Source organism: Pagrus major, chromosome 5 (genome assembly GCF_040436345.1).
Source record: "Pagrus major chromosome 5, Pma_NU_1.0".
Taxonomy (NCBI): Eukaryota; Metazoa; Chordata; class Actinopteri; order Spariformes; family Sparidae; genus Pagrus; species Pagrus major.
In genome coordinates this window covers 16,545,214-16,558,050 of record NC_133219.1, presented here as the reverse complement: position 1 = coordinate 16,558,050, position 12,837 = coordinate 16,545,214, and the positions used below count along the sequence as shown (strand labels likewise).

Sequence of the window (12,837 nt, the reverse complement as noted above, 5' to 3'; positions counted from 1 at the left end):
TAAAAAATGCAATCCTTTTCCCTCCCCTGGTATGGAGATGATCTGTGGAAGGTGTTTCCCAGAGGCAGGACATGAAGGAACCATCACTCACAGGTCAAGACCACATACAGATAAGGACAACCCCCACTAAATTCTCCCTGACATCAGCTTAGGGGAATTTTGATTAGTGACCAGGACATGAGATTAATTCAATTAACACCGTTTTTACAACATGAAATTGTGGGATGTCATTCTGAGCCAATAAAAAATCATCAGCCCCCGTAATCAAAGCAAAGAAGCCCAGATCTGGACATGGGCTGCTGGTTAATGTAGTCATTTTGTCTATGTGCTTAGTAGAAGACATGGTCCAGAATTTCATGGTGACCCAGAGAGAAGTCCAGTCAACAGAGGAAGGGGGAAGGGGGGTAGAGGAGCATGTCTGAGGCAGAGAGTGAGTGGGTTGGTTTGATTTGGTTGTCGGGGAAGCCCCTTGTACCCGGGGTTTCCTGCTGCTGGTTGGGGGGGGCGCCTCGTCAGCAGCGGGGCCGCAGAGAAGTGGCAATCCACACAGCGCGCTGACCTGCGGAGCTACGGCAACAAAATCAACAGTCAGTGAGCAGAGGCCAGCTACAGGAGGTACACTCTAAAAACCTGGGGTCATCTAAGAGCCAAAGGAAACCAGTTACGGGTTACTCACCAGAAAAAATATTCCTGAGCGGGTTCCTTGAAAAATGTTCATATGTTAGATGTTGAGTGAAGTAGCATTTCTAGCAACTTCTGGCACTCATGTCATGGGATCAACTGATCAGTGGTGGAAGAAGTATTCAGATCCTTTACTCAAGTATAAGTACTAATTCTACACTAAAGAAATCCTCCACTACAAGTTAAAGTCCTGCATTCAAAACCATAAATCAAAGTAGGTAAGTATTATCAGCAAAATGTAGAACTCATTCTGCGGTTTGAATTAATATTACTGCTGCATTAATGTGTGTGTTACATTTAACTACTGTAGATGTTTAAGGTTGAGCTCATTTTAACTACTTTATATACTGTTAGTGTGATTTACAGCAATGCATCAAATACTGTCAGATCGTCATCTATCCTGTGAGAACCATGTATCTCTAAAAGGTAAACTTTTCATGAGCTCAGAAGTTTTGTAATAGTTTATTTAGCTTAAGAAGTAGGAGAAAACACACAACAGGTCAGAAAAACCCAAATTCAAGTGAAAAGTGCATTACCCTGTGAACTGCAGTGGAGTAGAAATACTCAAGTAAAGTGCAAGTAACTTGAAATTTTCCACCACTGCATCTCATCCATTAACAAGAACAGACTTACCACTCTGTTGATGTTGTTGAACTATAAAACACTTTGTCCGCTCATAATCCAACAATGTTGTTACAGAGTGGCCTTAAATTATCTTTGGCCCAGTATAGTCACAGACATTTAACTAGACAATGTATCCAAGTTACATTTATGTTGTTTAGCATTTTAGCCAGTGAAAGTAACACTAAGCTGCTGATGCTTAGCCTGCCTGTGTTTAAAACAGTCTTGTTACTATAAAAAAAAATGAGAAGAAATAAAGGATTAAATACAAGATTTATTAACCTCGGATCTTTGCCAACCTGGAACTGTAACCAAAATGGAAGCAGAGAGTTCATGAACCCTAAATAAGGGGAGTCCTCGGGGAAACATGTAGGAGAACCCTTAAGGCTGCAATCTTAATAACCTATTTAAATTCTTATGTTTTTAACAAGTGTAGAAAACACTTGTTAGGGTAATCAGCTATGCTCTTGTTTGTGTGTCTACTGGAGAGATAGAGGGACAGTCTGTGTTTATGGGATTTCACACTTAAACAAACCCGCTTGAGCCAAAAAAACACGCTGTCCTTGTTTGTGCTGACAGGATGTTTAACCTGAAGGAAAAATGGTTCTCTCCTTGTTGTGACTGCACTCGACAGCTGTGCTCTAGAGCTGTTTCTCTCCTGTTTGGCAGACTCCATTTTTCTACCTTTCGCGATGACTCGACTCAATCTTTCCCACTGGGAGCGGTACTACAATGACACTCGCTGTTCCATAATGGCAGCGCTTCCCTTCTGACTCGCCTTTCATTCATTTTTAATTTCATTCTAACCCATTTGTGGGAGAAAACAAGCACAGTTGAAGCACTGTTGCTTAACGTCAGCTCTTGACTTACAGAACAGACACTTGACACAATGGAGAGGTAAGTTTCCCATCAATGTTTGGTCAATTTAGGTGATTTTTAACAGCTACTGAGATTAATCGTCTTGTTGATGTAAGGGATTACTTAACTTCACTTTCTTCTGGGATTAATCCTCCAAGATATATCTATTTCTGGCCTACTGGCCACTCTGATGTTTGGATTGCAGTATCCTTTCGCATCAGAAGCAGAATGATACAAGAGGACACCTGAGACAGACCTCTCCTTTTTCGCCAATCCCAACCCATCACATCCCCTGCGGAAATCATCCTGCACCGGCCATCTGCTATTTCCACCACACTTGACCCAGATCCATATCAGCCCTTCTCCTTTTTCCCCTGTTTGCCTCTCAGCTTTCAGCCCTCTCGATGTATCATGCCTCCCAATTTCCCCCAGATTATCTCCCATATCAAGCTCAGGTATCACAGTATTTTTATACCTTTACATTCCAGTATGACCCGCCTCCCTCTTCCTCAACCTCTTCCTCTCTCTCAGCCCTCTGTTGTCATATAAAGGTCAAATAAAAGCAGGGGAAGCATCCTCCCAAACAGGAGGCATAGGATGGGGGTAGGGGAGGGGGGTGGGTCAATACCTTCTTCTGTGGTGCTGTGTTCCTCCCTCATGGCTAAGGAGGAGAGGGTGATCTTCAGCGTGAGTTGGGGGTCTTTGGTGCTGCACACCCGGATGGCTGCCTCAGACACGCACGACTGCACCTCAAATTTGTCCTCCGTCATTGTCTGCAAGGCAGAGCTGCACGATTAATTAAAAATCGAATATCACAGTGGCAATATTGACTCCTGCTGTTTGTAAAGTGCATGTTGCTGCTGTTCTACTTTGTTGGAGGATGTGTTTAGGGCAAAGTCTCTGAACAATGTCTCTGGACACAGAGAATCAAGTGACTTTGTGCCTATACCAGTGTTTAAAATGACAATTTGGCTGATAGCCGATGCAGATGCAAGTTTTTTTGGGTTCACTGACAGGATCATAAAGTTATAATTTTAAGAGCTTCATAGAATCAAATTTACAGAAGGCATGTTTCCCTCTAATGCTGATGTTATTGGTATAGTAATGGTGGTTCCATTATTTGGAAGCTCACAGTATTTGTACAAAATAATAATATTTATGTGCGGAGATAACTGAAGTGAAAACAAAACAATCATAATTTTTGTTAAAGTGGCTAATCAAAAGGCAGAAATGGTTGTGTTTACATGCAGCTTTTCTTCCACATTTCATTCAGAGTTTCCACCCCTGTTCTTATTGCCAGCCAATTCCCAGCACGCCAAACTATCTTGTTTTTCCTCAAGATTCGTGCTCCCTTCAGAGGCATGTATTCAAGTGCATTCTCTCTATCTCGTCTCCGTGAGAAATGACCCCATCCATCACCCCCTCTGCCTGTCAATCTCTCCCAGTTTGGCCCAGGAAATGAGAGCTTCAAATGGTTTCCTCCATTGATGATGAAGCACGCATGGCAGCTATGGCAGGTAATTAACTGAGATGGCGGTACAGGAAGCACATTTAGGCTCTGCGTATGTCAGCTGTGCTTTGTTAGTGAGCAGATGCTTGGAAAGGGTGGGGTGGGAACACTCTGGAAACCAATTTGAAGGGTAGAGATTTTTTGATTAAATTATTTGTGCAACTCTGTGGTTCAGAATTTTGTTTTAAAAACACACACTCTGCTCGGATGCATCATATCTAACTGATATAACAATTCTGTGTTGTAAGAGAGTCCCAATGGTCATACGTTGTGGTGTGAAGATTGCACTGCAGTGTGGGCTTTAAAGATTTCACCGAGACAGAATGGCAGAGATAAATCAAGTGTAGTCTCAGTAGAGAGACAACTTCCTTTTCATGTTATATCCATTTCAAATCATCTCCTCTGTATCCCCTTCTCCCACAGACTAAAAATAACCCTTTCGTCTAGTTAAGGATAAAAAACATTTTCTCCCTGAGAAATTATTTATTTCCCTTCTGTTATACATCATTATTCTGCTTACATTTCTGTTGTTTTCTGTCTATGGTTCAAACTTGTTCTGGAGTTGCAAATGGCTGAATTTTTATTTTTAAATTATTTGAAATATCAATAAACAATATATTTGCTGTAGGTGTCACTGGTATTTTTGCAATGGTTTTCACTTCATTAATCTCATTTATCTAATATTAACGCTGATAATTGTGTGTGTCACATCAAGTGACCGTTTTTTACTCTAAAACTACTGGTATTCAGGAGGAATGGCAGCTGTTAATGACAACAAGCTGACTACGGAGAAACGGACTGAGAAGGACACAGATTTAGACACTTTGTGATATGGAGGTCAATACATTTTTTTAATTCACTTCAGTGAAAAATTCAGAGTAAATGTTATTCCATGTCATTGGTATTCAGCTAGTATGAGCCAAACATCACAACCTTTCCTTTCATTGTGCCTCATGCTCTTTTTTGTAGACGGACTTCAGGAAAAGGTGTGTGACCCTTTGAGTGTCCTTCAGCATTCTTATAAAACTGAATATTCTAAATGCAATAGTGTCAAATAGCTCTTGTTGCACTGCTAAATACTACTCTGTACCATCAAAATGATGCTGAAGCTGTTATTTAAAGGTAAAAATGTTTAATAATGTTGCTTTTGACATTGTGAAATAGGATGTTTTTCTGCATTTTCGTTAATTTCTCAGGGAGTAATGCATTGATCTTAATGAAAAGAATCTGGCATTTTGATGCTGATTCTAGATCTGGTGATCTTAAATTAGGGTTAAGCAGTTATGGATAGTTTAAAATTGTGATATTGTATTGGGCTTGATTGAATTAAAGTGGATTGCTGTCGGATGTATAAGTTTTAGTGAGTGTCATTCCAGTTTATAACAGTTTTTTTTGTTGGCTGTGTAGCCAACCAGTACAAGACAGACCTCAGTAGGAAAACAGGCCTGATTTAATTGTGATTTCTGTGTATTTCAGCTATTTGTATTTTTCTTTCTTTTCCAGTTCTCTCTCAGCAATTGTTCAAATTTCAGATAATCTAAAGCATGGTTGTAGAGTATCTTATTGTCCTTTGCATATCTGAAGGAACTTATATCATTCTGATCCAATTACATTCATTTTGAGAATGCAAAAGCATAAGGACATATATCACTGAAATGTAGTGCTGTTGTGTTGATCTAATCTCAAAGCTCTGTCATTTGTTTCCCCTATCACCCATTACTGACGAAAATACACCCACATATCACAGCTGACAGAAGATGCTTATGCTTATTTTAAAGGTTCCTTTTACCCTCTGGTATTTCTAACTGCATGTAAAAATGTAAAGAAAAAACACTGAACAGTGTGAGTCAACTTAAGTGTTTGCATTAAATGGCATTCTGAACTTATATACTACTGTACATGTTGCATATTAAAATTAAAAACTGTACACAAAATGTTTACCACATGCCTTTACAAGTCTCTGTGCCATTTGTGCTAGTGTTTATTATTATTATTGTTATTAACATTTTTTCATGCTTCACTTCAGGGTGTCAGTATGTTTCTTCTCCAATGTCACCAGACACTCTTTTATCACACATAAAGACCTTCTGGTTGTTCTCTGTGGACAAGTGTTCCCACCCCAAGGTTGTTTCCTCAGCTGTGTTTTCAAGGTTCATTTTGGATGCACCGTGCTGAACACTGCAGTGCTCGAGGTGTGGCTGGAGCATACCTGGATCTGCAGGGGGAGGTTGGCGCTGATGGTGTATAGCAGCAGTTTGGTGGGTTTCTCCCTGCACATCAGCACCAGTTCCAGGTCCATGTCCCCTTTGATCAGCAGGCCTTTGGCCACCAGACCGACACGTGTCACCCCGCACAGCACCGGCGTGCTGTCGGACCTGAGGGCAGATGGATGACAGCCAGTGTCAGAGTCTCTCACAGCCATACAGAAGTGATAGCACACAAACACAGCCTGGTCCTCAGCTCTCACTGCAGTGAAAAGTAGATGGATGTTGGAATGTTTTTTGAAACCTTTTTATTGAGCTGATTCTGGGCATAAATTCACTCATTTTGCTGTCTTGACCTACTCCTACATATCAAGAATAATGTTTATTCTTTTTCTAAACTGGTTGTATTTTATTTGTATGGAATCAGCTTCCTGCTGTATCTCCATATAGAAGCTTTAGTAATACCAAACCTCTGTGTGGATGTTTAGGCCCTGAGCCAAATGTTAAGAATTTACGACTCTTTGTTGAGCTTGTTTAATCATCCAATCATCACACGTATCCGCCCGATGAAGATTTAGAGCAGAACACATATTTTATGAGGGAAACGATCTGGCAGTGTACTGAGGAAACGGCTGAGGGTACAAAAATAAACTGCAACAAGCAATAAATTCTCTTTATCTTGCTCTCTGAGAAACGCCCATTTGGCAGTCAGATGCAACATAGAACTGTATAAAAATATTGTACTTTGATGAAAGCAGGGCTGTTTCAGGACAGAGCTGTATGACTGATAGTTGGGTCAGTGCTTTTAATCATCACCATAAAAACAGTCAATCAAGCCCAAAATAAGAGCAGACACAGTGGGACATACTTTGTTTCAGCAGCATCTTTCTCCTCTGTATTGTCCCCAGCCTCGTCATTGATAGAGGGCTTCCCTGAGGATTTGTTGAGGCCATCCATCCAATCAGAGACTTTCTTGAGGGCTCCCTCTACGGTGGACACCAGTGTCTGGACTGCCTCAAGTTCCTCTGGTGTCGGATAGATGCTGGCGTGCTTGGCCATGACATGGCGGTCATCGTTTGCAAACGATCGGAAGGATCTCTGGGTTCAGACGAGGGGAAAGAGAGACATTATCATTTTTATTTGATGTATATTTTCATCTCAGCTGACACTTATGTCCAGTTAGAATCCCACAGAGTGAGCAGGTGGAGGTTCAGAGCTGAGCTCAAGGACATTCAGAGAGGAAACATGTCCACTGATGGACCAAAATGGGCTTCTGTAGGAACCTGTGGCCTTTACAACTTGGAACCTTTGAGATGGTCCATTTGCCTTATCATAATCATTAGTCAACATAAATGTCATCCAGGGGAAGGTTGTTAATTGTTAAACAGTCAGTGGGCACATACTGACACAAGAAGTGAAAGGAGCCTGATGTGTTTTTATATCTAAGAACCTGAAAAACTTGATGTTACAGTAAAAAAATTAAAAAAAAGTTTAGTTTACCATGTAAACATACAACTGATCTGCTTGACCAGGACTGTGCCAGCATGATTGATGGACCAATAGGACAGCTTAGAGATTACAGGGAATGGGATGAGAGAAAGGGGGGGGGTGACATGCAGCAAAGGGCCACAGGTCGGACTCGAACCCTGGGCCACTGCGGCGAGGACAAAGCCTCTGCACGTGGGTCACGTGCTCTACCAACTGAGCTACCAGGGCGCCTGACATCAGATTTCTTGACATGTTCATTCATCGCATAGGATATAGCATATCTTCTGTTAGCCACATAGGTAGATGTACATGCCAATTTCCTCCACTTACTTTATTTCTACCTTTTGAAGGATGTTTCATATATATCAGCTGCTTAATTTCTACTTTTGTCTGCTTTAAACCAGCAGACACAGTGGCCATGTTTTCAAGGTCAACAATACTGACTGATCAGTAAACTGGTTTGAAGATTAAAAAGAAGGATAATGATGATTGCTATTCATCATCCAACACCATCATCAAAGCAATATTCACTCTGGGTAATCACAGGGAAACTAATCTAAGTTTGTTGACTGTCGACTTCCTGGAGGAAATCCAGAGCAAAATAAATGTCTTTGAACGTGAACACACTGTTTTTAAATTCAACACCTGCTGTTGTTTTCCTCAACTGCCTTCTCAGACATTTGGGTGCAATCGCAGGGGCTTGTTTTCAGTGTCATGAGCACTCGTCACAGTCTGCACGATGACAGCAACACCTGAAGCGACCTGTAATGCTGCCAATCTCTGCGTGGCCTAGATACAGTCTGTCGTTACTTAACATTAACATTTATGACATGTACTTAGGGATAGAGCCCATCTCTCTGAGGGGAGAGGGAAAAAAATGGCTGATGTGCAAAATTAGCTCCCTGCTCGTTTTTACAAGCCTCAGTGCGTCTGTCCGCCGGCCGAGCATCACGACAGGCTTTCAGTCCAAGGTCAAACTGCTATCTCGCTCAATCATCCCATCCTCTTCAACTCCAATCCTCTCTTTCCCCCTTTTTTCATCTCCTCCCTCTCTCGCCGCCTGCAGCGCGTAAGCACACCCTCATTACGGTGAGTTATTTATGATGGTGCTTTAATAATTCATGGCCACAAGTCTCTCGGGCTTGTGCTGGAGTTGCGAGGGTCATTCATCATGACCTAGCTAATCTCTCGCTCAACTGCCAGGGGCATTCGAGGCTGTGTAACGGCAAGTGTGGGCAGCGTCAACAACCATAACACAGAAACATACACACAAACATTAACAAGATCTAAATGAAAGATTAAGTCTTTCACGGCCTCGACACTGATTCTGGATCCCAGCCCAGCCCGGCATCAGGACGGTTCCTTTTATTTGTTACCTACAAGACAGCTGGGAGTTCAGGCTTGCGCCGCAATTAGAAGATAATGACATTCACTGCTTTAATTAATTGCATTGCAAGGTTTCTCGCTGGATGCCATTTACTTAAATCTGACGCACACATCAGAAAAATTCCTCAACATTTTCTTCTCTGTCAGATCACTGGGGAGGATTATGTCTGACACAGACAGGTTTTTCATGGGATGAAACCAGCTTGGTTTACATTATATATGAAGAGTACTGAGCATCTGTGAGGGCATCAGATAACCTGCACAGATAGAGATCCTTCTATGTACCTATAAATAAAATAACAGAAATCAGGGAAGCCATTTGATCAGATTCCCAAATATTCACATGTAGTCTGCAAGCAAAGATAAAACATAATTTTTCTATCATAAACTAATTGCTCCAAATACTTCCCATTGGGGTAATTGCATCCAAGTGTTTTTATGACAACTGTGTTTTTATGATACTTTGATATCCACCTCAGAAGATCATTCAAAAAGCTTTCAAGCTTTACTAAATATTCAATATTTTCTCCAAATGTGTTCAGAAAGCAACCCAAAAATGGAATTTCAGTCATTATCTACTCACTTGGAAAGTCAATAAAGCATTTTCAGGAGTTTCGCAGCAAAACACCTTTGCAGCATTCATTCGGTCAAGCTTGTGCACCCATTTTAGATGGAATGCCCGCTAATGCTTTTAGTTTAGCAGCTACAGTGAAAGTTGTTCTTTATAGCATAAATTTGGCTGTAGTTCTGATCTCTTCAGACTTTTCCTTTCTCTGTGCACCTTAGAAGTCGGTTGAAATGATCAACAGATCTCTACTCTGCTTTTCATCTTTGTTGATTTTCAGGCTGGAAGGCAAAAAAAACTTTATAGGTCAAGGACTTTTGACAAATCTCTTGATGTTAAAATACACAAATACAGAGACTCATCAGACATTAAACTACCTGAGGAAACCTTATGATTTTCTTACCAAGCATAGTATCATAGAAACATCCAATTTTTTACATATTACCAGTTTGAGGTTAAATGTTGTAGTCCATGTTGCTGTAGACATCGCTCCTACTGTTTTGAAACAGTCTCCTTCAGAAAGAGCTTGAAATCAAACTGGGTTTGGATATTTTCAGACCTCGAACTCTGTCAATTTATTCCTCAAAACTTGTCACTCAAATCCATCTAGGATTGTCTGTGGTGTGGTGTGGTGTGCCAAAAATACTCAGGTGTTTCAATATGGTAAAATAAAGGTGTTTCAGCACGCCGTTTGTTAATACAAATAAACAAGCTATTTAGCTGCCAACAACAAACAGTCAAAATCGATGGTTTCAGAAACGAACTACCCAGTTTGTGTAGCCTAATCAGCCAAAACAACATTTTCAACGGTCGGGAATACACCATCTCCAGCAAACGGTCAATCATTTTATGCTACTCTTCTCAGGAAAACATGATTCGCTTCCAGATGTATTTTCACCTCTCCCTAGGTAGTTACTAGCCGCGTCTGCTCCTACCCACAAGGTAGTTTATCTGATGTGAAAACAAATGAACAATCAGGGTAAACAGGTGTATACAGCTATTTAACAACCATTTGAGAACACACCATATATGACTTAGCTTCGAGTATTTTAACGGCTAGAAGCACACAACATAAACAAACAGTACATATGCACAGGAGGCTCACCATGTCCAGGCAGTGAGGGGGTTGTGGGAGGGGTCTAGGTGAGGACCAGGGTCCTGTCACTCGGCCTCTTCATGCAGTCAAACGTCTCTCAGCTGTTGGCCTCTCGGTCAGTCTCACTGTAGGAAGAAAACAGGAGCGAGGGAAAAATGTAAACTTCCAGCTTCAGCGTATTTGTCTTAACCTTGTATTTCTCTATCATACACATAGAACATGCACATGTTTGTACATTTATTTGCCTCAGGGATATAGATTTAACCTTTGTATTTATAATATCTGTTGCTTATAATGTTGGTGATCCAGGATTGAAAGCTTATTCTAAGCTGTGCTGAATAAACATCGGCTAAAAGCTTAAAACGTGGCGTTGCATTATCCAGGCTAAAATGATCCTCCCAAATGTCAGATTTAAAACCATAGAGCTTCATATTTCACAAATATTAATCACAACCATTTCTGACATCTTCTCTCAACATCGGCAAAACTACAGTGAATGTAATACACAAGAAATTAAAAAGTGAAAAAGCGTCTGGAAATATTATATTTTTGCCCACTCAGAGAAGCTGGTCAGCTGAGGTCAGAGATTGGTGCAGACTGCAGACCACACCAAACTGGGAGAACAATCTCTTTATGGAGCTGGCATTGTGCATGGGTATGTTTTCCTGTTGAAACAGGAAAGGAACCAATGTAAACTGTTGACACAAAGTTGGAAACACAATTTTATCTAACATATCACTATGTACTGTTGCATTAAAGTAATATTTACCTTCACTGGGAGGTGCCTAGCTCAAACCATACAAAAAGGGCCAAGGTCAGAGTTATGAAGAATATATTGAATTAAATTAATTCACCTAGTGCTGAAACATTTAATCAATAATATATGGGGGATTTGCTCTGTTTAATATCATTGCAAATTAAATATCTTCTATTTTCAGATTTTTTGTTGAGACGAACCAATTAATCAAATATTAAAAAATAAGTGCATTATGCTACAGTAGCAGTGACGGAAGTAACATGGAGCTTCTAGCCTGCAGCAGAGATGAGGAGTATGCTACAGAGGTCTGGTAAAATCACTTCTCCACACCCCCAGATTTTTTCATTTTCAAACTCTTCAGACACAACTGACGTTGACTCAAGTGATGTCACACAGCTCCCTCTTGGGAGAACTTGGTACTTTCTCTCTGGGTACTTTCCCAGGACCAGTCAACAGACGTGTGTAAAATCTGTGGAGTTCCACTTTAAGCATGGACCAGTTAAGCAGGTTTAACAACTTTATTATTGTTGTCATATTCAGTTTGTTCACCTAACAAACATAATTTTGATTATTTGTGAACACAAAATATTCACAATTATGTTCAACTGTTTATACAGTTTCTCTGTTTTCGCCATTTACAGCATAAATGATCGTCTGACCCGTCATCTACAGGATTTATTTATGCCAAGTAAACTTTCCTCTCGTTGGTAAGCAAATCCCAGTATTAAAGTGGATCTTTTACCATGTGTTACATCAGAGTGCAATCATTCAGCCATATTAATCTGAAGATGACTTCTCATGTTCTCTGTGATGAGTTTTACTGAACAGAAGCTTCACGTTTAATATGGGACATTTCAAAAACTTGCTTTTCATCCTGATTAAAAATAAACCAGCCTTTAAAAAAATACACTGTTTTTATTACAAACCACTTAAATTCTGGTGTTGCTGTGAAATTGTTTCAACATTATCTGGCCGCAGACACACACTAACACATTAATTAAATTACACAGAGTATATTCTCACTATTAAATGCATTAACTGAAGCTGCTTTGCCCACGCGGTCAAATGCTAATGAGATGTGAGCCTGAGCCTGAGCCTGTGGTGAAACCATGTGGTGGTGCTGGTGTTGGTGGAGAGAGCGCGAGCACTGCCGCTGTGTGCCATCCTGGGGGAATCGATGGGGTCGAGCTGAGCGGCAATTCGATTCTCCGTCACCTTGACCTTGTTTTCAATGACAGAGCAGAGCAGGCAGATGGTGGTCACTGCTACAGCTCTGCCTTTATTATCTGTTTTGTTTGCAGAATGGGTTTAAGCATCCAGTCAAATAAACACAGGGTGAAAATGTTTGAAGAGAAATATCAGGAAAAAGGATGTTGATCAATACGATACAACAATTACTGGGCCAGCTGCAGCGATTTCTGCCTTTCAAAGCCCCACGTTCCTGCTTCAGCCCCGTTTTGGAACAAAAACTCCCCAAACAGCGCAACTTCAAAGCATTTACAACTACTCAATAATGGAGGATGTTGCTACGTGTGAGAGACCAGGAACGCAACACATGAATGCTAACAAGCCTTATTCTCACACCGAAAGCAGGGAGAGAAAGGCAGAGCTGTGTTTCTGCCACAATATTCAGTTTGATGATACATCACCTCTTTACGACATATTTCTGCT

At 40.8% G+C, this 12,837-nt stretch overlaps 1 protein-coding gene across 2 annotated transcripts in view; it reads right to left on the bottom strand.

Moving 5' to 3' along the window:
* LOC140996005 (spermatid perinuclear RNA-binding protein-like) overlaps positions 1-12,837 on the bottom strand; it is a 71,857-nt gene that overhangs the window by 32,178 nt on the left and 26,842 nt on the right. Inside the window, exons 2-6 of one of the 2 annotated variants that reach the window (XM_073466204.1) lie at positions 10,967-11,074; positions 10,419-10,534; positions 6,743-6,972; positions 5,880-6,045; positions 2,789-2,933 (exon numbers count right to left, since the gene is read on the bottom strand). In XM_073466204.1, the coding sequence (XP_073322305.1) occupies positions 2,789-2,933; positions 5,880-6,045; positions 6,743-6,972; positions 10,419-10,421 (544 nt within the window). In that variant the 5' untranslated portion in view covers positions 10,422-10,534; positions 10,967-11,074. The remainder of the gene's footprint in view (positions 1-2,788; positions 2,934-5,879; positions 6,046-6,742; positions 6,973-10,418; positions 10,535-10,966; positions 11,075-12,837) is intronic. The other variant, XM_073466205.1, reaches the window with a different exon arrangement.